Consider the following 23,737-nt stretch of genomic DNA (forward strand, 5'->3'; position numbering starts at 1 on the left):
AAGCAATGAATCCACACTAATATCTGAAAATACACTGTACAGTGATCCAAAAAGGAAAACATAATTGGTACATTTTAGTCCCCACCCCGCCCCTTAGAAGAGCAACAACAGCTCAAGGAAACTTAAGTGTGCACTTTTTTTTTTTTTTTTTTTTTTTTTGGTTTTTGGGCCACACCCGGTAACGCTCAGGGGTTACTCCTGGCTACGTGCTCAGAAGTTGCTCCTGGCTTGGGGGACCATATGGGACACCGGGGGATCGAACCGCGGTCCGTCCAAGGCTAGCGCAGGCAAGGCAGGCACCTTACCTTTAGCGCCACCGCCCGGCCCCAAGTGTGCACTTTTTTAAGTTTTCATTGGGAAGGACAGTACCGACAGATCTCTATGTTGTTCCAATAAATAAAAGCACAGTACCAAATAAAGAGGGGAGCACCTGAAGCCTTGGACTTGGTTACTAAACGCTGGTGTCCAGATGACCTAACTGGTTACAGTTTACTAATAGGCGCAAAAGAAGGAACCAGTTTTTGACTTAACTTTTTAATTCTGGTCCAGATGAGAACTTAACTGGGCTCCCAGTCCTAGCCACAGCAGGAGGAGCAATGGACTCAGCTCTCAGTTCTATACTTTGGACAGCAGACCCGACTCTGGAGCGCTCGCCTTAATGAGGTTCTGGATTTCCTTGAACTTTGGATGATCTTTGTCAGACACCAGCTGCAGCAGGACAGCCTCGCTCGTTGTTACGATGATCCCAGTTCGAGCAAGACGCTTAAAAAAATAAACCACAACAGCAAACTACATGAAGAAGAGAAGACTAAAAACGATCTTTATATAAATCTCATTAATAATTCTAATATCACATACAAACGATCTAACAATCCTATTAGGATTACTCTCCATATCAGCAAAATGGATGAGAAACAAGTCAAAGCAAGATCAGGAAGGTACTATTATATGAGGTCACTCCATGAAAGGGGCAGAATGGAAATCTGGGATCCTGACAGTAAACCATGAGAGGTGAATGGAAATAAATGGACCCATGTCCTCTGAGCACTGAACACCTGCTCAAACACTCAGCCACTGAAATGCTACTTACTCAGTGCTACCTGAAGGTTTGCTTCCCACCTTTTCTGCTTTCATCTACTCAACTAAGCGTGCTTTGACTATGGTATATATTAAACTCTTATTTTTTTTTAAATTGGGGTGACTTTGTATAAGATAGTACAGGAGGTAATGTATGTGGTTCATCTCAGTTTGGTCCCCTGCAATACACATGAATGGGTCCCAGGAGGGTCTCCAAGCACAGAAGCAGAAATAGACTCTCAGTACTACCAGGTATCGGCCCAGAAAGTGAAGAAAAGAATGCAATAAGGGACTGTGTATATATTTCTACCTCTGAAGTTGCTGTGTATATGAGTATGTAGATTGGACATGTATTTTGTTAAAAAAAAAAAAAGAGGGAAAATACTTCATTATCTGTGCCAGAGGTTCCTTCCTTCCTTCCTTCCTTCCTTCCTTCCTTCCTTCCTTCCTTCCTTCCTTCCTTCCTTCCTCCCTCCCTCCCTCCCTCCCTCCCTCCCTCCCTCCTTCCCTCCCTCCCTCCCTCCCTCTCTTCTTCCTTCCTTCCTTCCTTCCTTCCTTCCTTCCTTCCTTCCTTCCTTCCTTCCTTCCTTCCTTCCTTCCTTCCTTCCTTCCTTCCTTCCTTCCTTCCTTCCTGTTTTTGGGTCATACCCGGTGACGCTCGGGGGTTACTCCTGGCTATGTGCTCAGAAATTGCCCCTGTCTTGGGAGACCATATGGGACACCAGGGGATCAAACTGCAGTCTGTCCTGGTCAGCCATGTGCAAGGCAAATGCTCTACTGCTGCACCATTGCTTCAGCCCCTGTACAGCATATTTCTAACATTTGAAACATGTTATCCTATTTTAAAAGCTAAAATGTTCAATTCAATTGAAATCACTGTAGGAATTAAAATGGTTCCTTAATTTCTTTTTTCTGTCTCCATACGTGACAGTAATGAGTCATTTCCCTAAGAGAGCCCTTGTCTAGAAATGACTAGTGGTAGCAAAAAAGTGTCTCCTGTGAGGTTTAAGAATGTGTCCATGAAAAAAAAATGAATGTGTCTATGGATATGAAAGTAGTCATCATAAATGTTTAACATCACTAAACCAGGGTATAAAAATTTAAGAATGTAAGAAAGATCCAGTAAAGATCCAGTGACAAAACAAGGAATGTCGTTGCCAAATTGCCCCTGTGGAATAAGACTAAAGAAAAAATGGAAATCTCAAGGAGGAAGAGAATAAAGAAATGGTAGGAGTTAAAGGAAAGAGGATGGAGGAATATACTGAAAGTGGAGAGAGAAAGGGAAAGAAGAGAAGAGAATTCTAGAGAAAAGACTTTTCTAGAGAAAAGACTTTCATCTGTTCTCTCAAGAAACTACCATTGTGAAGCACAGAAAACAAAGTTGGTAGAAAACAAAACAATTCCTAAGCAAGTCAGAAAAAAAGAGCTCAATAAGACGTCAGACAGAAGAAAAAGGTCTAACTCAAAAAGCAGCCCTTTGTAATAAGAGTTATTTTATCTTCAGAAGGATGTAGCTCCAGAGACACCTGCCACTGGCACACTCTTCATGCCCAAGGCCATTGGAGAGAGCACAGTCCACTCAGCAGAAAGCAAGACTGGGCCTCAACAAGCAGAACAGAAAAAAACAGGGCCACTAAAGAACTGAGGAGTGAAGAAAGGCAGCAACTAGTCATATTTTCAGACTATAACAACAGAGAAGTGGGGACTGGTGGAGGATCATCTCTAAAGCATCAATTCTGAGTCCTTTAAAGATGTCTAGAATTGAAATTTCTCCTTCCCCTTCTTGATTCAGTCAATTATTGACAACCATTTCAAGCTCTATTGAAATCTCAGAGGACTGTGTGCCTGCTCCAGAGATTGAAGGGGCATGGAATAGGGACAAGGTTGAATGGCCCAGCGCACACCTCCCCTATCAGCCACAGTCTTCTTGAGCCTTGGTGAATCAATGGCTTTGAGGGACACATTATGAATCTGAAGCTCCTCCACCCATGACCAGGAATGCTTTCATAGTGCACCAACAAGGATGGGTTCTCAAGACTCTTCTACCACACTAGAGAAATAAATTGGAAGCTCCAAACCCAGGTCTGAGGAAACCCGGTGAATAGGGGCAACTTTCCCAAGTGCCCTGAATAGCATGGCCAGGCTACTTGGCCTTTCCCCACAGTGGCCAGTAGCTGCAGGGAAGCTTGTCCTTTCCAGACCCAGAAGCAAACCAAAACCAGCAGAGTAGGGCTTAGCTTTTAGACTAACACAGGAACTGGGGATTTAGAGTGGGCACTAAAGGACTCACGACACAAACTAGACTCAAAATGAGTCAAACTTGAGACTCTAGTTAGAGCAACGCATGACTCAGTGAAGTCAAGGATAGAAAGTCAACTGGCTGGCAGGACAGTAGAGCAGGGAGAAAAGCATCAGTGTTATCAAATGTCAAGTGGTTCTTTCCCACCAGCACCCCAAGCCAGGAGTATGTCATACTACCCAATATACTTTTCTTTCCTGACTTAAAGGGGATCCTGCAGGGGCTGAAGTGATAGTATAACAGGCAGGGTACTTACCAGGGCACAAGGCTAACCTAGATTCAATCCCTGGCAGCTCAGATGGTCCACAGAACATTGCCAGGAGTAACTCTTGAGTGCGGAGCTAGGAAATACCCCTGAGCACTGCCAGGTGTGACCCAAAATTTGTTTTAAATGGAGAGGGGAATGAATCATACAGAAGTCAGAGAAATGGCTTTAGATGCCCAGTCTGCTGCTCTGGTACTGCATGGTTCCCCCCAAGCACTGCTAGTAGCAATCCCAGAGTACAGAACTAGGAGTAGTCCCTAAGCACCTCCCAAGGTGGCCCATATCTCAAAAGACTGGAAAGGCCAAAGCTAATCATACTAATTTAGTGGACATGGAGACAGGGCTTTATCAGCTTGCCAAGCTTTCCCCCTTTCACTGTAAACTCGCTGCTCTGACTCTCCAATCAGAAAATGCAAGACCAGCCTCTAAGAGGGGTCAGGGATACAGAACTCTTCAAATTTCCAAGTGACATAAAAAACTCTCGAAGCATACGAAGACATCAAGTTCAAGAGAGAGCTGCATTCCCTAGAGTTCTGCACTTACTCTACAGTTACTCAGAGAAAGCACCGTCTGATGGATTGGACATGCTCAACAACCTTGCTGAATGAAGTGCATAACACAGACCCTAATTTCCATAGAGGCAACTATAAATTTGTTAGTGTAACAATAGAACCACCAGAGTAGACCACATTGGGAGTTCTCTTTATTGTCCTCTTTATTGTTTATTTAAGGGAGCTGAAAAGAAGCGAGCTAGTGAAATTGTGATTTAAGAGTCAATGAATAAAAGGGAAATCTTTATCTTTCTCTCAATTTAGGGACAAGAAAACCCCTCCCTCCCAAACAAAAACTAAGAGGATGAATTTGAAACGGGGCAGGTTTCCATCACCATCCCACCAGATTCTTTTCCCCTTTTCAACAATGACATGTCAACCCAAGGCAATGCTGTTAGCCCAGGTCCTTCAAAACCACATCCAGACCATACTCTCCTTCCCTCCACAGAACTTTTAACACTCAGGCCTTTGGGACCGAGAATCCTGAAAGCTGTTGGGGGTGGGAGGAATCTGGTTTAAGGGCCATACTCTGCTCACAAAGTCCTTGTATAATTCTGGTAAGACCAGCCACATGAAGAGAACAACATGAACAACAAAATCAGTAAGAATAATGAAAGTCAAGTAGAAACAGCAAAACAACAATATGATCAGAGAGAACTCAAGAGACATGCTTACACTGTTGGTGTCAAGGCTCTAGCACCCTGTGAGAGCAAATGCTCTCACTAGTCCTCCATTACGCTTACTATCGCCCCACTTCGCCAAGGAGAAATCTGAAGTAGATTTCTTTAGGTATCTCATTCACTAAACTAACTTACAGATTGTTCGAACTTGCATTCAAACCCATCTCTCCCTCCTTAAGACTCTCTAGTCCAGGGGTCCTCAAACTTTTTAAACAGGGGGCCAGTTCACTGTCCTCAGACCATTGGAGGGTCTGACTATAGTAAAAACAGAACTTATGAATGAATTCTTATGCACACTGCATATATCTTATTTTGCAATGAAGAAACAAAACAGATACAAATACAATATGTGGCCCGCGGGCCATAGTTTGAGGACCACTGCCTAGTCAATGAGATGAAAGGACTCTGGGCAGTACAGAGTTGATTTCCATGAGTTAAGACTCTCATGGGAAGTTGGGGGTACTGGGACTCCTGAGCAGATGGGCTGGTTCATGATCAGGCTTTTCCATAATTCCTAAGACCAAGACCTATCTAAAGATAAAAAAACAAAGACATAAAACCCAGAATGTCAGGATAAAGTTACTGATATTTCTTGGTGAACAAGGAAAAATTCTGGGTTCTGTGAGGTTTTATTTTGTTTTAACTTCCCTGAAAATGCTTTCTATTCTAACTATAGACAAAGAGATGGAAAGAAACAACACCCAGTAAGTACCTAATGACCACTGAACCCAATAGTCCAAATGGACTTAAAAACAATCAGAAAAACTAAATGCAACTATTCATGCTTGTTGCTCCAAATTATTCACTGCTTGGGGCTGGAGTGATAGCACAGTGGAAGGGTGTTTGCCTTGCATGCAGATGACCCAGGACAGACATGGGTTCATTCCCCAGCATCCCATATGGTACCCTATGCCAGCCAGGAGTGATTTCTGAGCACAAAGTCAGGAGTAACTCCTGAGTGCAGCTGGAGGCGTGACTCCAAAAACCGCCCCCAAAAAAAAAGAAAAGAAAGAAATTATTCACTACTTGAGGCAAACAATGTGGCCTTAAAACCACCTGTACAACTGCTGCCCATGCACCTCTGTGGGCCCTCCATACTCTATACCCTTCTGATTTCTTCTCCTAAGGACCTTCCTCATTCTGTTCCAGGGCACACTTTCAGAGAAGAGAGTCCCTAACAATCCTATAGCCATGTACTTATTGTTGTTTGTGTTCTTCAGATGTTATTTTGTATACGCACCATCTGAAAGTCTCAAAAATAACTCTGCTTCCTATTAATTCTGCTCCCTTTATAATATCCATTAAACTCAGCAACTCAATCCGCTACTGTAAAATTAGAATTAAATATGAGAGAGAAGACAGGGTGGGAGAACATAGAAGATAGATCCACAGTACGGAGTGAATGTTGTCCAGGAGCTCATTTTCTCATGATCTATGAATCGGAAATGCTTAAGGCCATCTGAAAGGAAGAGTTCTTGGGGCTAGGAAGAAGGATAGTACATATGCCTTGCATAGAGGCAAACCCTCTTTTATTCCTAGAACTGTACAAAGTCCTCTGCAAACACACACACACACACACACACACACACACACACACACACACACACACACGCACACGCACACACACACACAAAACATAAAGCCCACCCAAAGACTCTATAACCACTGGGCCTTCAGACACATCTTGATCTTCTCAAACAAAGAACCAAGAAACTATATGTGAGAGATCAGGTCAGAAATTCAGGTCTGGGGGAGACCTATAAGGTAGATGCAGATTTAGGCCTACTATACCAATTGGTTCAGTTGAGGCTCTGGACTATCTCTTAATTTGCCTATAAAACTATAGCAAGTATCACCAAAACTGTGAAAGGAATATTTGATGCAACTAGAAATGTATGAATGACTCAAGATACTAAACAGAAATTGGTGGAAATAGCTCAAAGGCCAGCAAGCACTATCTAAATTGACAATTGAGAATACCCTCAGCCCAAACTCAAATGAAAAAGGATAAGCTTTCTTTCTGGCTCAGTAGTGAAAACTCTTCAAATGTATTGGGAAATCTTGATAAATAATTTAATTTATAAAAGTAGGACATTTACCTCAAGAGCAAACATTCGATCCATCATGCTTCTTGAAGAGGTGGCATCGGCAACAATGTGAACCTCAATACCTCGGCCAACAAGCTCAAGAGCAGTTTGTTGGATGCACACATGAGTCTAGTAAAAAATTTAAAAGTCACTATGTAATAACACGACAAGAAAAACATTTTCAAGTTATACAACCATAGGACTGAATAGAAAAAACACTACTGGCCTATAAGGTGTCATCCTCCCATCCAGTCTAGCCACTAGCTAAGAGATCTTTAACACAGAACAGCATCTCTGACTTTGCTTAATTTGTGAAGTCAGATACTGGGCTCATTCACTGTTCCTCATTGTAGAAACCTTGAGCATATTCATAGAGCTCTGGGAAAAAGATTTTCATCTCTGTATTCCAGATGACCTTTATACAGATGACTACTCCACCCACTTTCAGGCCAATGCACGTGGGTTTATTTTTTAATTCATGTCAAAAGTCTGACATAAATGATGAGGCCACATTGCTGCAAGTTGAGAAAATACTGAGAAGTGGTCACATGACCATTTAGGGCACAGGTAGGCCAGATACTAAATAATTGTGACATAGGCACAAATAACTAGTGTGAATCACCTGAAAACAGCTTTTCTAGTTTCTATCACTAGAAGCACTATCTTGTGACAATTGACCAGCAAAGAAATGAGTAAAAATGAGATTCAGAAAAACTGGGTTTTATCCAATGGAAACAGATTTCAATATCACCACAATGTCAAGAGTATCCCCACAGAAGAGCTTTGAAGAATTATCAGTTGACACCTCATGAAAACAAGTACCAGAAGACTGCTAAAAGATGATTTGATTAGATAAGAGAATTATGATAAATGAACAACAAAATACAAAAGTCAGAAAGTGCATTTGGTCTGACATTTATACAAACGGGGTTTTCTCTATGTAATCTAACAGAAGCAACTAATGAGGCAGCATCTCTTTTATTATGACAACCTATAACTTTTAAAACCAAAACATCTTTAGTATATTACATTATTAAGATTTCACTGCTTGATGTCTTTATATTTTTTGTTTTTTTGTTTGAGGGGCACACCCAGTGACGCTCAGGGGTTACTACTGCCTATGCACTCAGAAATCGCTCCTGGCTTGGGGGGGGGGGTTAAACTTTCATTCAATAGTAACTTAATAGTGCAATAGTTCTTATACATATCCCCCCAAACCCTATCAAAATTTTAAAAAATCAATTTAACTCAGTATTGAAATCTATGAGTATTTTTTCTTTAAAGTGGTATGTGCAAAATTCAAATGTGAAAAACAATGAGCTACATAACTTTTATGGCTTATCTAGTCCAAAAATATGAACACAGTGAAATCCTACAACACATTTAGTGAAAATATGTTCCCAAAAAGTGATTAATGAATAGATTTAAGAATCAATCTATATTCAAACCTTATCCTCATTGTTTAACCTTGCACGGGTTACTTGGCATCTCTGTAATTTAGTTTCCTCATCTGTAACATGCACATACTAAGTTCATAGGTTTGAGTTGAGAGTTTAAAGAGTTAACAGATATATAGTATTTAACTTAGTGCCATGAGTTGTTACCAGTAATCAAATGATAGGTATTCTTCATTACCACCTCCTACAAGGTTTTCAACAGAACAGAACTGCATTCTGGGAGTACCATGTTGTCTACAAATGATTTGTGCCAAAACCTAACAAGTACTTACTTCTACTCCAAATAGCACAACACTCCGAACTCCAGGAATTTCTGCTAATGCCGCTTCTACTTCTGGCAACACCATGGAAAACTTGGTCTTGGGAAGAACTAATTTTACGCCTGTTAAATCAATTTCTTGAACAGTGCTTCCAAGACCTTTGGGGTACTGTTCTGTGACAATTACTGGAATTCCTAAAATCCGAGCCCCTTGTAACTGAAAAAATAACCAAACATAAAAACAATGAGCAAGAGATACAGCTGCATATATATAAGTGCATCATATGTTAGTATCATAGAAAAATATGAAACAAACAAACATACCAATCTTTGTCCCACACTAATAATATCACCAAAATACTTGATAGCTGGTCGAAACCTTTCTTGCATATCACAGCAAAAAAACACAGTGCTAGAAGGTGTAAGATTTCCCAGGGTAGTGAGCTGAGGAAAGAAGAAATAAAGAATAATTTAGCACTTGTTATATGTGACATTTATTTTTCAGTGAAGATCAGAAAAGGAAGAAAAATGTTCCTACTATTTGATGTAACACATCAGTTTCAACAGCTAATAATCAAAACAAATTATCTGAATGACTAAAAAAATAATCACTGAATAGCTTTTAAGAGTGAAAACTAGAAAATAAAAAATAAAGTCCAACAATGCAGAAATAATTTAACAAATTCAAATAACAAAAATAATTTATAGTCACTTAGGATAATGTATGTTTTCAAAAAATTTGTAGTATCTCAAGTGAAATTTTCATACACTAATGTTAATTTTAGAAACCGATCACAACAAAATATATAATGCAAATAAAAATTAGAAGCAAATACATGAAAATTTTAACAAGTGTGTTTTTTTATTCGTACTTTTCTGATATTTTCCAACATATGTTTACAGTGCTACTTAAAAGCATTGCTTTTATAACCAGAAAAAAATTACAATAGTAGAAATCTTAAATTTAAGGAAGATAGTGTTTACAAGTACAAAGAGTAAACTCTAAAACAATATATAGTAGAGATTAAGAAATACAGCACAGATCAATCCATCAAGTTATCAGGCACAAATCAATGGGTTGAAACGGTGGTGCAAGTGGTATGCAGTCTGCCTTGCATGAGCTAACCTAGGATGGACCATGGTTCAATCCCCTGGCTTCCCATTTGGTCCCCCAAGCAAGGAGCAATTTCTGAATGCATAGCCAGGAGTAACCCCTGAGCATCACGGGGTGTGGCACAAAAAACAAACAAAAAAACCTTTTAAAAAAGAAACAAAAAATAAAGAACAAATCAAGAATTACTGTCACCACATTAGAAATATCAAAATAAATCAAACTTTTTTTCTATCTTAATATGTCTTGAGTATTAGATATCTAATCTGAGAGATTAAGATTATCAAGAGTAACTTTTTTTTTTGTGGGGGGGCACAGCTGGTGACATTCAAGGGTTACTCCTGGTTATGCACTCAGAAATTGCTCCTGGCTTGAGGGACCATATGGGACACTAGGAACCAAATGGAGGCCTGTCCTAGATCAGCCACGTGCAAGGCAAACGCCCTACCGTTGCACTCGGGCCCCAAGAGTAGCTTTTTAAGAGAATTAAATGATACCATAAAAGAAGGCCAACCACAGCACTCATGTTTATGGACAGAGATTAGTTTGATACCTGCATTCTTAAACACATTGATCACAATCAGAAAAGCCAATGAATTAAAATGAAATGGGGTATCACATCACCAAACTTTACATTAACTGCTATAATTTTTCTACTTTAATAGCAAGTACTTTATAGATTTATAAAGTAGATATATCAAATAATAATTCAATCTTCCTGTATTCATAAAAAAACTGGGAATTTTTTTCACTTTCTCATATTACAACCAGCTCTGTAAATGGAATTAGGTGAATTTATCAAACTACTCTTAATACCACACCTCCAGTTTCCCTGAAATCACCTATGGATAAGTTTTCAGTAACTTCCTAGAGGTACCTGGGCCATTTACACCATAGGGGGATTAAACATCAGTTTGGCCTTGGGGACTACGCAAACAGCATCTATTTACTTGGGACATAATTATAGAGAGAATAAAGCAGGGGTCTCAAACCATTTGTGGCCCGAGGCCGGCCTTCAAATATCACAGTATTCGCGATTATTCGCTTACCAAATAATTGCAATAAAAATCGCATTAGTAAGAAAAATATCGCATTAAACATTTGCATACCCCAGTTCTGTTCGGGGTATGCGAATATTTAATGCGATTTTTTTCTTACTAATGCAATTTTTTATTGCGAATATTCGGTAAGCGAAATCCTATATGCGGCCCTGCCTCACCCTGACTTTGCCTCCTGCAGCCCCCAGGTAAATTGAGTTTGAGACCCCTGGATTAAAGGAATCATTACATGTAATGTTTTAGCCTTAGCAGTATGTAATCAGCTTGTATTTTATCTGTGACTTGCTGTGAGGTCACTTTCAGCACCCTCTAGTACTAATTCTCAATGATTAACCATGTGCAATTCAATGCCAATTTCACTTAAGATAGGGAAGGAGGGCATCTGTAATTCTAGCACTGTTATGGGGTTCTCTATTTTTCCAATAAAGAATACTTAAGATAAATATCTACACATTCATAGGCTGGAGCAAGAGCTGAAAGGGTGCTTGCCTTGCACTTAGCCAACCTGAGTTCGATCCCTGTCATCCCATATTGTCCCATTACTTAAATTAATAATGCCAAGTGTTATAGCTTCATTTTGGTTCTCAAAAGCAGTGAGTATAAAGTGCATATAAAACCTTCAGGTACTGTTTTAAAAAACAAATTACTACTCTTTTAACCAAATTTTCCAGATTCTCAGTAGATATTAAGTTTTGGACACAAAGCATTATAGTTTCTTCCTAAACTTTACGGTGTGGAATTCAAGAAATGGTTTGGTGACTGAAAATACTTGGTCCCCCACATAAACTGAATACATCCTGGCATCTCTGTTTTCTAGGCAAGCACCACCAGTACTAAAAAAGTGAATGCTACGGGCATGTAGGGTACTATGGGTCTAGGCACCTAAGGGTGGCTTAAGATTGCTGAAAAGGCAGTTTGCTAGTAACTGGCTGTTTCAAGTAATAATAAAGCAATTCAGCCATCATCTTGCCATTCTAAAAAAGGCAAAATTGCCAAGGAGGTGAAATAAGTGTCATGGACACTAACTTAGGCTGTTGATGGCTATGCACAAAGCATGCTAGAGCTTACATTTACTAGTCATTTCAACTCTTAGATCTTACTAAAGACTATTGATTACTTCTATGTATTTTCCTAACTAGATTGGTTGGTTGTCTGAATTCTAAATTCACAGGAGGCTATTAACAACCTGGAAAAACTGCCTGAGGCAGGCAAAAAATGTTAACAGCAAGAAACCAAGGCTAAGGGAGAACAGATATCAAACAGAATATAGTAGATCAAAACCCAAATAGCTTTAGAGTCCATGCCTTTGACAAACTGCAGTTAGCTGTACATAATTTATAAATCGAGACAACATCATTCGGTAAGATTCATTAAGAAAATGTTAAATTATATATTTCTGGAGAATTACATTAGAAAATAAGCAGAATATCCCAAACCAGAGCAATTGAAAGTAATAACACTGTTAGCCACACAGAAATTCTACAAATTCAGAGACTGCCATTCACCTAGTATACCTGATGTCCACTGCTTCTCTATCACTCACCCCAGCATCAGGAATTCAGCCCTAAGTGGAATTCAACCCACCTCCAAAGCATGACATTTCAGCCACAGATGCAGGTGGGAAATGAGACTCTAAAATCTTTAGTACTTTGAATAACCTTTCTTACACAAAAACTCATCATCTATCAATAATCAGTGGAGAAAGAGGTGACAGAATAGCAACAGATAGTGACAAACAGGTACTAATTTAGTGCATCAAAACAGTATAGAAACTCTTTTCCTTACAGAGCTGGGAGTTCAAATGCTGAAAATTCCTCCAAATGTGGACTGCACTTGGCAATTTGTTTCTTGACAGTGCAGAGGGAAGAGGCAAATGCCAAGACAGGTATCAGGAGGAAAGCAGTCCAGGATGGCAGCTGCCAGCAAGCACCCCGCTGACAGGCTAAGAAAGACCCTCATGGTCTTCTCTTCAAAATTCCCTAACCCTCTTCAAATGAACCAAACTCAAGGGAGCTTTACCAGAAGATCTGACAGATATTCCTATAAAATGGTGAAGGTCACCAAAAACAATGAAAGCCTGAGAAACTGTTCCAGCCCAGAGGCATGTAAGGAGTCAGGTCAACTGATGCAAATGGTATCATGGATGATTGTGGGAGTAAGAAAAGTCTGATAGGGAAAAACTAGTAAAATCCAAGTGAAGTGGAAAGAAAACACAGTAAATACAGTACAATGGTGACAAAGTTCCTCAGCTTGGGCAAATGAGACAGTGACTTTAAATAACAAGAGGTATAATTTGAGCAAGAGGAGCAAAGGAATCCAGGTACTCAGAACCTCTGAGTTTTACCTGAATTTACCTAGGGTAAATCCAACAGTATTCTAAAATAAAACCTTCCTTTATAAAAAAAAGGAAGGAAGGAAGGAAGGAAGGAAGGAAGGAAGGAAGGAAGGAAGGAAGGAAGGAAGGAAGGAAGGAAGGAAGGAAGGGAGGGAGGGAGGGAGGGAGGGAGGGGATGGAGGGGGGAGGGAGGGAGGGGGAGGAAGGGAGGGGAGGGAGGGAGGGGGGGAGGAAGGGGGGGAGGAAGGGAGGGAGGGGGGAAGGGAGGGGGGAGGGAGGAAGGAAGGAGGAAGGAAGGAAGGAAGGAAGGAAGGAAGGAAGGAAGGAAGGAGGGAGGGGATGGAGGGGGGAGGGAGGGAGGGAGGGAGGGAGGGAGGAAGGAAGGGAGGGAGGGAGGGGACGGAGGGGGGAGGGAGGGAGGGAGGGAGGGGAGGGAGTGGGGGAGGGAGGAAGGAAGGAAGGAAGGAAGGAAGGAAGGAAGGAAGGAAGGAAGGAAGGAAGGAAGGAAGGAAGGAAGGAAGGAAGGAAGGAAGGAAGGAAGGGGATCTATACACTGGTAACTGTTGAGGAGGAAAGATACTAATTTTTTTTCTTTTTTGTTTTTTGGATCACACCCAGTGGTACTCAGGGGACCATATGGGATACCGAAAATTCGAACCAGGGCCCCTCCTGTGTTGGCCACATGCAAGGCACACGCTTTACCGTTGTGCTATCGCTCCAGCTCCAAAAGATACTAATTTATCAACAACCTCCATACCTTGATTTGGAGGAGGGCTACCAAAACCCCAACTGTGACAGTCTGGCCCTATTCTCCAATATCTACACAAACCCTAATAACAACTTCTTGATAAAATTACTTATTGACTCTAACTCGGGGACATCTTCTTTGACTTGTGAAATTTTTTCTGACAACAAACCTTGCAGATAATTAAGAATACCGCCCCCAACAAACAACTTAAGACTGAAAATCCTATCATAGCAAATGTAAAGGAATTAAATACAGTAATTAAAATTGCACTTTGAGGGGAGGGGCTGGAGAGATAGCACAGTGGCGTTTGCCTTGCAAGCAGCCGACCCAGGACCTAAGGTGGTTGGTTCGAATCCCGGCGTCCCATATGTTCCCCTGTGCCTGCCAGGAACTATTTCTGAGCAGATAGCTAGGAGTAATCGCTGAGCACATCTGGGTGTGGGCCCCCCCCCCAAAAAAAAACCACTTCGAGCACAAAAAAATGTTTGTAAAAATATAGTATGAATATATACATGCCTTTGTATCCCTTTTTTACATATACTACCCTGTACATGTATGTATACATATTACATATAATAAAATAAATTCACATGTTTAAATATAAAAAGCTGATCCTATTGAATAGCTTCCTCCAGCAAGGTTTTAAGAAAGTTCAATGACTGACTAGAATTGTCGCAGCTACAGTCTGAACTTGGATTTCATAATAAAGTTTTTCACCCCTAAGCCCAATTAACCAATTAACATCATTGGTAATATTAATATTGCTGATGATACTGATATAACAGTATTTGATATCATATCTTATTGGTAGTATCAACCCCTGAATTCTGAACAGACTTTCACACTAACTATAGGACTTGCAGGGGATCGTCCCTACTTGCCTGTGCTTCTGATCACTCAGACAAGTAACACCACATTTGGATTCTGGCTATGCAAACTCATGCATTGGACACCAGCCTATTCTCAAGTGGATTTCCAGAGGTCACCACAACTTTTACACTATCTTTTCCTGACTGGAATTTATTATTTATTTATTTATTTTATAATTATTTATTATCAGTAGGTTATCACCTACTGAGAACACTAACATCTCAGGCATTAATATTCAAACTCCAGCACACTCATCAAATGAACTTTAACATCTGAAGCTGGCCCTTTCCACCCACCTCAAAAGTGGGGAAGGAATTTCTTAAGACACTGGCTCTGACTGAGGTAAAAGAGATGGTGGCCAAGTTCCAGGAACATACTGACATCTGCCTTTACCCTGGATTCCCCTTGGCTAATAATAGAGGGAAAACTACAATTTCCCAGCTCAGATGATAGCTCCCATTCTCAAGCAATTAGCCACTAGAACCCAAAGATTACAATGCCTTGGACAGGAATCTGGATGCACAATTGTTTCAAAGTCAAAGACACACACATTTTCATAAGTACAGCTGGTCTGAACACAGCTGTCTCCTCCCAGGGCTGGGACAAGATCTGCCCTCTAGAGACAGGTCTGGCCTGTTTCTCTACCAGTTCTTTATACCATTTCCATGGTAAAAGTTTTGTAATCAAATCACTAACCCCAAACTAGCAAGTCAAATGGGGAACATACTAATTTCCCTCTTCTTTTCATACCCTACCACCCTCTCTCCTCCCTACCATCAACTTTTGAGTTCCTTCTAGCTATGAAACATCAGTGTGATCCGGTTTAACAGAACAGCAGTAACCAACTGCTGAGGGAGTGAAAGCAGCACTTGCAGCATTTCCAAATTACTCACTTCAGGTAAAGGTCAAGGTAACCTTTCCCAGAAAGCCCGTTTTCTGCCCACACAAAGTGACCAGGGTTCTTGGGCCCCAGATGCTTAATCATCTTACTGCAGGGCCCTTCTCTCTCCCTGCTTCCCTAGAGGATAACTGGAAACTGTAATATAATATCAAATGTTTAGGAGTTTCCAGGGTTGATGTTTCCATTCGTTAAAACCTGGGAAATATCTTTTGAAGAACTGAAAACTGTGAATTAAAAAGAGCCAATTCCCACTGCCTAATCCTCTCATTTACATTTTTTTTCTTCACATCTCAAAATTCCTCAGACTTCAAGCAACACATCTGGAATATAAACCATGCAGATACATAAGCCAGGTTCGAAATGTGAGCTGTCACCAGCTACCTGAGCAGTTGGCAGCCTTGCTATCCTGTGGACGGACAGTCAATCGGTTTGGGAAAGGACAGACAACTCATAGCCTAACACCCACAGTGGGGGAGTCTCAGAGCTCAGTCCCCATAAAGTCACTGAGGAGAGGAGGTACAGGGAGCACACTTCAGACAACAGTGTGTTTCATTAAGTCTTGGCAACAGCATCAGCACAAGCACAGAGCCCTATGAACAGGCATTCAAGAACAGACAGCGGGAGAAACAGGTCAATATGGTCAAAAGTCTAAATAGAGAAAAAAACAACTCATACAACTTAGACCTAGGGATTACATGTGGACAACAGATGCTCTTACCACCATAGGGACAGTTTTACCAACCCAGTACCATGCCTAACTGGGGGGTGGAGGTGTCAAGATGAATCTCCCTACTCAATAGGCATATACTGCAAAAAAAAACTCTGAGCAGCAACCAAGCAATATTGCAAGCCCATGATTATAAGTGGCTTTCCATACTGCTAGATATTTTCATTAGACACAAAAAGAAATACAAGGTGCCTAGGGCTGGCTTGAGGCTATGACCTTTCCATGCTTTGCTAGGTCTGCCATTCACAGTGCTGTCTTGGAACATTTTCTTTTTGCTCTGCTTTTCTGCAAATAGACGGGTTGGATCATCAGGGAAGACATAAGAAATGGGTCTTATTTACATTCACTGTACCAGAAATCTGACGCTCAAATGTTTGTGACATGAATTCTATTGGTCTCATCTGGCCATAAAAGGTTTAAATACCTAGAATGAGATGACTAGTTTCCAAAAATACTCAAATGGTCAAGAGGGAAATAAAAAAGGAACTTTCTTTTCTGAGATTACATAGATATGTATATATCTTCTCTCTAACATATACATAGATACCTATCAGAACATATATCTGTATGTAAGTTCTTTCTTCCAACAATATGTGTAAGGAAGGAAAATAGCTGGTAGACAAAATATTAGGGTTACCAAAATGAGAATATGAAAAAAATACATTAAACACTTTAATATTAAAAAATTCCTGGACTATTTAATGAGAAAAGCAACATTTTAAAGAATAAGCATGTAAGATATTATTATAATTATTTTAAACATCACTACACTATATTATCTACTGATTATCTTTATACAAGCAAAATATTTCAAAGGCCACAATTCAGTGATATGTCTTGTGTGATGATATGTCTTGAAAATATAATGACATTTTAGGTACACATATCATTCATTTCCAGGACATTTAGTTTAAGAGTCGACAGACTGAGGACTTAAATTTTTAAAATGAAAAATCTTATACTGGGATATGGCAGGGGAAGTCTTACAAACTCGGGAGATGGGTTGTTATGCTACATTGGCACAGGATCTTCTTAGGAATAAACAGCCCATCCTCCCTCCCACCCACTATAGAACAGCATCACAAAAGAACTCTAGGATCCCTCCTTTTCTACAGTCCTAGATCACCTCCATTCCAGTTGAAATTCTCCTCTTATTGATTTGTCAAAGATGCACCCAACATCTTAGGTATTTTGGAAGCAATATTCTAATAAGCTCACAAGAAACACTGTGGAGAGGTATCAACCAGGCAAACTCTTGAAGGCATAAAAATGGGAAGTCATAATGTTAATGAATGAGAGAAGTAGAAAGCCTGTCTCAAACACAGGTAGGGGGTGGGGAGGAATATTGCAGTAGTGAGGAGTGGTGTTCTTTTTATGACTGAAACCCAACTACAATCATGTCTGTAATCAGGGTGTTTAAAAAAAAGGTATCATTAAAAAATGTGGGAAGTCATAAACCTCTAAAGAATAATTCCCTAATTTCACAGGAACAGACAGCTGAGCCAATTCTGAGGCATCAGAGACACTCAGCCCTTTAGGCTCTCCAAGGATGGATAAAGGTCTCCAAAGATAAGACAATGGTCTCCATTCGTCTCTTCCTTTATGAACAGGAGCTTTACTGAGAGTTAAATACTTGCATTGAAGTTTCTCTGGCAAGGAAGATGGGGTGCTGAGAAATAAGGCTAATTCTGCAGAAGATTCTAGCTGGAAAAACAATCCATGGGGGGGGGGGGATGACACTTGAATACTGAGATATCTTTCAACACCCCAATTCCACCCTTGAGTTTGATTCTTCCCTCTGATCTTTCTTCTAAAGCAAGCAAACAATCCTTGCTATTGGGGTACTTTAAATTATACCTTATGCTTCTTTTCAAGACTTCTTGGGGAAAAAACAGAAATCCTCCATTGTATCCTGTTTAGTGATTTTACATTGTTTCAGAGGAGCGACGCAAGGACTAGATAGCTCTTGGCCTTTTCTTTCCTTTTCAAAATGAAAAGCGAATGATTACTCTACTCTTGCGGCCCATAAAACCAAGTCCAGCATTAGAACTGGAGGGTCGAAAAGACTTTTCCAACATAAAGCAAGGCATGTATAATCAACAGATCCATTGACAGTTACTAAGAAAAGTGAAGAAGCCAATGCTTCTTCCTTGCCCAAGAAGGGACGGGGGGGGGGGGGGGCTCCCTTGCAGAGAACAATCTGAACCAGCTAAGGTGAGGGGACAGGGTCTTTGCTAAAATAAAAAAAAAAGTTTGCATTTCCACAAGTGGCAAACACAACTCGGGGGAAACCAACCCTAGGGGGAAGACTCGCTCCCCCCAAAATCTCCTTTCCTCATTCTGCATGTCACCCCCCAGCAAAGACACAACCGCTTGTACCGCACTGCCCTTTGGTCCTGCAGGAAGCAGCGGAGCGATTGCAGAGAGAGAGAAAGAAAAAGCTCGGGGCCAAACACTTGGGGACACACTCGTGCGCGCCTCCAACAGCTGGGGTGGGGGGGGGCACAGCTGGTGCGCCTCTAAGCGGTACCCCCAGACTCGCAGGAGCAAAGCAAAGCGGCCCTGGCTTCCCAATGCAGTGGGCCGGGCGGGCCTGAGACAGGGCAGGGCACCTGAGGATCGGGGCGCGGCGGAGGCGGGCACGGGAACGGGGTGCAAAGCAAAGCAAGGCAGGCAGGCAGCGGGGACCCACCTGGCTCTGCAGCGGCACGAGGCGCACCTTGCAGCGCTCGCTCACCGCGAAGCCCTTGGGCAGGTCCACGAACTGGCCCCACTCGTCGGCGAAGAGCTGCATCACGAATTTGCGCTGCAAGTCGATCTGGTCGCCGTACAGGCCGACGAACTTCTGGATGAGCAGCTCGTAGCCCGCGCCGGGCGGCACCGACGAGGGCCGCGCGAACACCGAGAAGCAGAAGAGCACGGGCACCGCGCCCGACGGCGCCACCGAGCCCGGCGCGCCGCCCGGGAGCAGCGCCGCGACAGCCGGCTCCGCCGCCGCCATGTTCCCGGAGTGCCCGCGAGCCGAGCTCCGCAGCAGCAGAGGCTGGAGCGCACACGCTCCGATAGGCGGCGAGGGGCGGGCCCAGGAGGCCCAGACTCGCGCGCGCCGCTTCCTTCCCTCCCCGGGCCCGGCGGCTGGCGGGGAAGGGGGCGGGATCAGGCGCTACTGAGTGCGCCTGCGCGCGCCTCGCCGTCCAGTGCCGTCCCGTCCGCTCAGAAAATCGCTCCTGGCTCGGGAGATCATCTAGAATAGACGGCTTTCCCGGAAGTCCCTATATGGTCCTAGCGGGCCCTGGAGTCGCTCGCCTGGACCATTAGGAGGATGATTGGCAGCTGTGGCTGGGGCGCGTTAGTTTAGCCTTGTGCCGCCTGTAGGAATTCCCTATGGAAGGGATTGATCCCTCCTTAGACGGGCTAGTCCCAAAGCTCAAAACTTGCATTTCTCCACTAAACACTCTCTCTACTCAGGGAGTTCAGATCCTGCTTTTGCTTCACCGCTATTCTTTTCTTTTTTTTGGGGGGGGGTTAATTGCATAATCTTGACCCCAGTATAAAACCTGGGAGGGACAGCATGCCTGCCCATTGCTATTTAGGAATGAATGAGCATCTCTGGCTACGAAAAGTGTAAGGCACTATGTTGCTGGAAGTAGGAAAAGTAAGTACTAGTTTAAGGTCAGGTTCAGAGACTACAGGTGGAAACTTAATTGGATGGTGATTACTAAATGTTTCTTCTTAGAAGATAATCAAGTTTAAAAGCAGCGTTTGCAACTGGCATGGTTGAGATGTGTCAAGGATACTATGGGTGAGGGTGGTTATCTTGTGTCTTTGTAGATTTAACAGCATCCCTGCCTTCTACCCACTAGATGCCAGTAGCTTCCTGCTCCTACCTAATCTTAGCACTAGCAAGTTGCACGCATTGCAAAATACCTGCAAAGTTGAGAAACACTCCTTATGGCAGTGCTAAAGTCACACTTCTTTTACCTTTATTTCTTCCTTACAACAGGTTGGTAAAAATAAATGTTATTTTCCCTGGGTTTCTCCAAGAAACTTTGAGAAATTCCTTTCAAAACTCTGCTGTCTGCAGGAAACACTCCTTAGCAAGATTCTTCGACATATACAAATCCGTGCTAAATAAAAAGAAAAATACTTCTTGTAGGCTGATCAGAAGAAGGGACCTAAAGAGGTCGAGCAAAAGCACAGCCTTAGGGTGTTGCCTTGCACATGGCCAACCTGGGATGAACCCTGGTTCGATTCCCAGCATCTCATGTGCCCCAACCCCCACCCCCAGTCTGCCAGGAACTATTTCTGAGCACAGAGCCAGGAGTAATCACTAATCACCATCACCACCGGGGGTGGCTCCAAAACATAAATAATAAATATATATTTTTAAAAAACGCACCTAGACTAGATAGACTAATTGGATTTTTGCTTTGTTTTTGTTTTTGTTTTTGTTTTTTTTCGTCACATCTGGCTTTGCTCAGGGGTTACTCCTGGCTCTACACTCAGAAATCGCTCTTGGCAGGGTCGGAGGATTATATGGGATGCCAGGATTCGAACCACCATCCTTCTGCATGCAAGGCAAACACCCTACCTCCATGCTATCTCTCCAGCCTCTGACTAATTTTTAAGTACCCCGTCTATCCTACTTCCAGAGCAGGACTGGCTAGAAGTTGTTCAAATGGGACTTTCTACAGAATATTACACACATTCCCTATTTTTTCCCTTATTGGACAAAATAAATAAAAATGTGACATAAAAATGGAAGATCTTGGGAAAACACACGAACTTATAAGGGGTAGAACCCCTAAGAAGTGATAGGACAGGGTTGAGAGTAACAATGCAGCAGTTACAGCACTTGCCTTGCACATGACTAATTAGAGTTCCATCCTAGCATCCCATATGGGTTCCTGAGACCTACCAGGAGTAATTCCTGAGCGCACAACCAGGAGTAACGTGTAAGAATCACCAGGTATGGTTCCAAAAAGTGGTGATAGAGCCCACTACCTGATAATATTTGGGGGTGCAGTGCCCCAGCTCTGTGCTGGAAGTCAATCTCATTGGTGCTCAGGGAACTAGGTCTTTCTGAGTATTATCCAAGTCAACTCATGCAAGATATGCACTGTTTTTTTGTTTTTGTTTTTGTTTGAGGGGTGTTGTTTTTGTTTCACATCTGGTGATGCTCAGAGGTTACTCCTGGCTAAGCACTCAGAAGTCGTTCCTGGCTTGGGGGATCATATGGGATGCCGGGGGATCAAACCAAGGTCCATCCTGAGTCAACCACGTGCAAACCAATTGCTTTTCCTCTGTGCCACCGCTCCGGCCCAAGATAGGCACCTTAACCCGTGTGCAAGTAAAACAAAATGGCTTTCAACAGACACTCATAAAGGAGAGAAACAAATGATCAAGCAGCACGAGACAGGAATTTACATCTCAAGTTATCTGGATAACACAAACTTTAACACGAAAAGCGCTACTTCACTCCTCTAAAGTTGCTAACATTGAAAAACTCAATGACAATAGGTTGGAGATATATATAATAGTATGGCAGGTAAGACATTTGCCTTTCATGCAGTCTACTATATTTGATCCCTACATATGGTTCATGAACATCGCCAAAAATGATACTTGAGCACAGAACCAGGCATAAGCACTGAGCACAGACTGATGTGATACCAAAAATAAAACAAAACAACAACAAAAGTAATTATAAAAATAAAAAAGTAGATTTTTAGATGTTATAGAGGGTATATAAAATGGCACAGCCATTTGGAAAACTGGCAGCTTTTCTATATAAATATGTAGTTTTCTTTTAAACACAAGATTGCAAGTCTAAGACAATGGAAATATTGGTCCACGAAGACTACACCAATGTTCATGACAACTCCACACAAATAAGAACTAATGCAAATATCCTTAAGATCTGATAACCAGATAAAAAAATAAACCTACTGTGGGATACTACACAATAATGGAAAAAGAATTACTACCTGGGTCCGGGGAGGTGGCGCTAGAGGTAAGGTGTCTGCTTTGCAAGCGCTAGCGTAGGATGGACATCGGTTCGATCCCCCGGCGTCCCATATGGTCCCCCCAAGCCAGGAGCGATTTCTGAGTGCATAGCCAGGAGTAACCCCTCGCGTCAAATGGGTGTGACCCAAAAACCAAAAAAAAAAAAAAGAATTACTACCTGTTATACACAGGATAGGTGGATCCATACAAAACAATGAAACTTAACAGATACACAAAGAAAGATGTGTACTGCATAACTCCATCCTCAAAACAACCAGAAAGGCTCTCTGTAGATAGAAATCAAAACAATGGCTGCTTGGGGAGGGGGAGTGGCTGTAGTATTTTAAGAGTCACAGAAGAACTTTATGAGGTTAAGGAAAATTACATATTCTTTGTGTACTTAGTATTTGTGTGTTTTATTACATGTAATACTTTAGCTTTAAAGTATTTAACATAATTTGGACAATTTAATGTTTTGATATCCCTCTTATTCTCTTTTCTGCCACTCAGTCTACACCTGTCTCACTCAACTCCTTGCCATTCTGCATCTTTTGTATCTACTCTTTCAGAAAACAACTCATGCAGATAAGTAATATTTTACCACATCTCTTCCTCCATGTACACTTAATTGAAGTCTGTATTCAAGTATGGGTATTATATTAAAGTGACACACTCCTCTATATACAAAAAGGATACTCTGGTATTCTGTTCTGTTTGGTTTGGTCCTTCTGCATTCATCATCATTAGACTTTGAGGTTTGACATTTTTGTTTCTTGCTGCAGTCCTGGTGTGGCAAGTGTTCAGGACCCCCAAAGGTGGGTTGGTGGAGTCCACAAGGAAGAGACACACAGGGAGAGTCTAATTGCAGGAATGACTTCCTTTTTATTTCTCAAAGCATCTACCTTTTGTATACTATATTTAGGAAAATATAGCAAAAGAAAAATTTTAGAGACATAATTTCATATACAGATGAAATGAAATGTGGAACAAATGACTTAATAAACCACCAACACATTTTAGAATTAGGAGAGACCACAGAGATAATCTAATAGAGACATCTTGCAGAAAATTACTGTTTGCATTTTTATCCTTTTATTATAATGCCATCAATGTTCTTACAGTTGATTACTGCATATCCAGCTGTGAATCTCATCAACAATATTATTCAAACTCACATTAATATGAAAGTGCACTTCTTGAATTTTTCTTCTGTTAACTCAGTGAACAAATACATTTATTCAGCATGTGAGGCACAAACAAAGCACTAATGTTCTTATGGGACCCCTGCTTTTATGGAATGTAGAGT

General features: G+C 41.6%; 1 protein-coding gene across 1 annotated transcript; it reads right to left on the reverse strand.

The window, feature by feature from the left end:
- Positions 1–518: 518 nt before the first annotated feature.
- Positions 519–19,426, reverse strand: ISOC1 (isochorismatase domain containing 1). The gene is made up of 5 exons (XM_049786781.1): positions 19,118–19,426; positions 9,000–9,119; positions 8,689–8,892; positions 6,972–7,088; positions 519–762 (listed from the first exon to the last, which is right to left on the reverse strand). Exons 1-5 carry the CDS (start codon positions 19,424–19,426, stop codon positions 616–618), a joined length of 897 nt encoding a protein of 298 aa, XP_049642738.1. The 3' UTR covers positions 519–615.
- Positions 19,427–23,737: the final 4,311 nt, after the last annotated feature.

Source organism: Suncus etruscus, chromosome 14, assembly GCF_024139225.1.
Source record: "Suncus etruscus isolate mSunEtr1 chromosome 14, mSunEtr1.pri.cur, whole genome shotgun sequence".
In the NCBI taxonomy this organism is placed as follows: Eukaryota; Metazoa; Chordata; class Mammalia; order Eulipotyphla; family Soricidae; genus Suncus; species Suncus etruscus.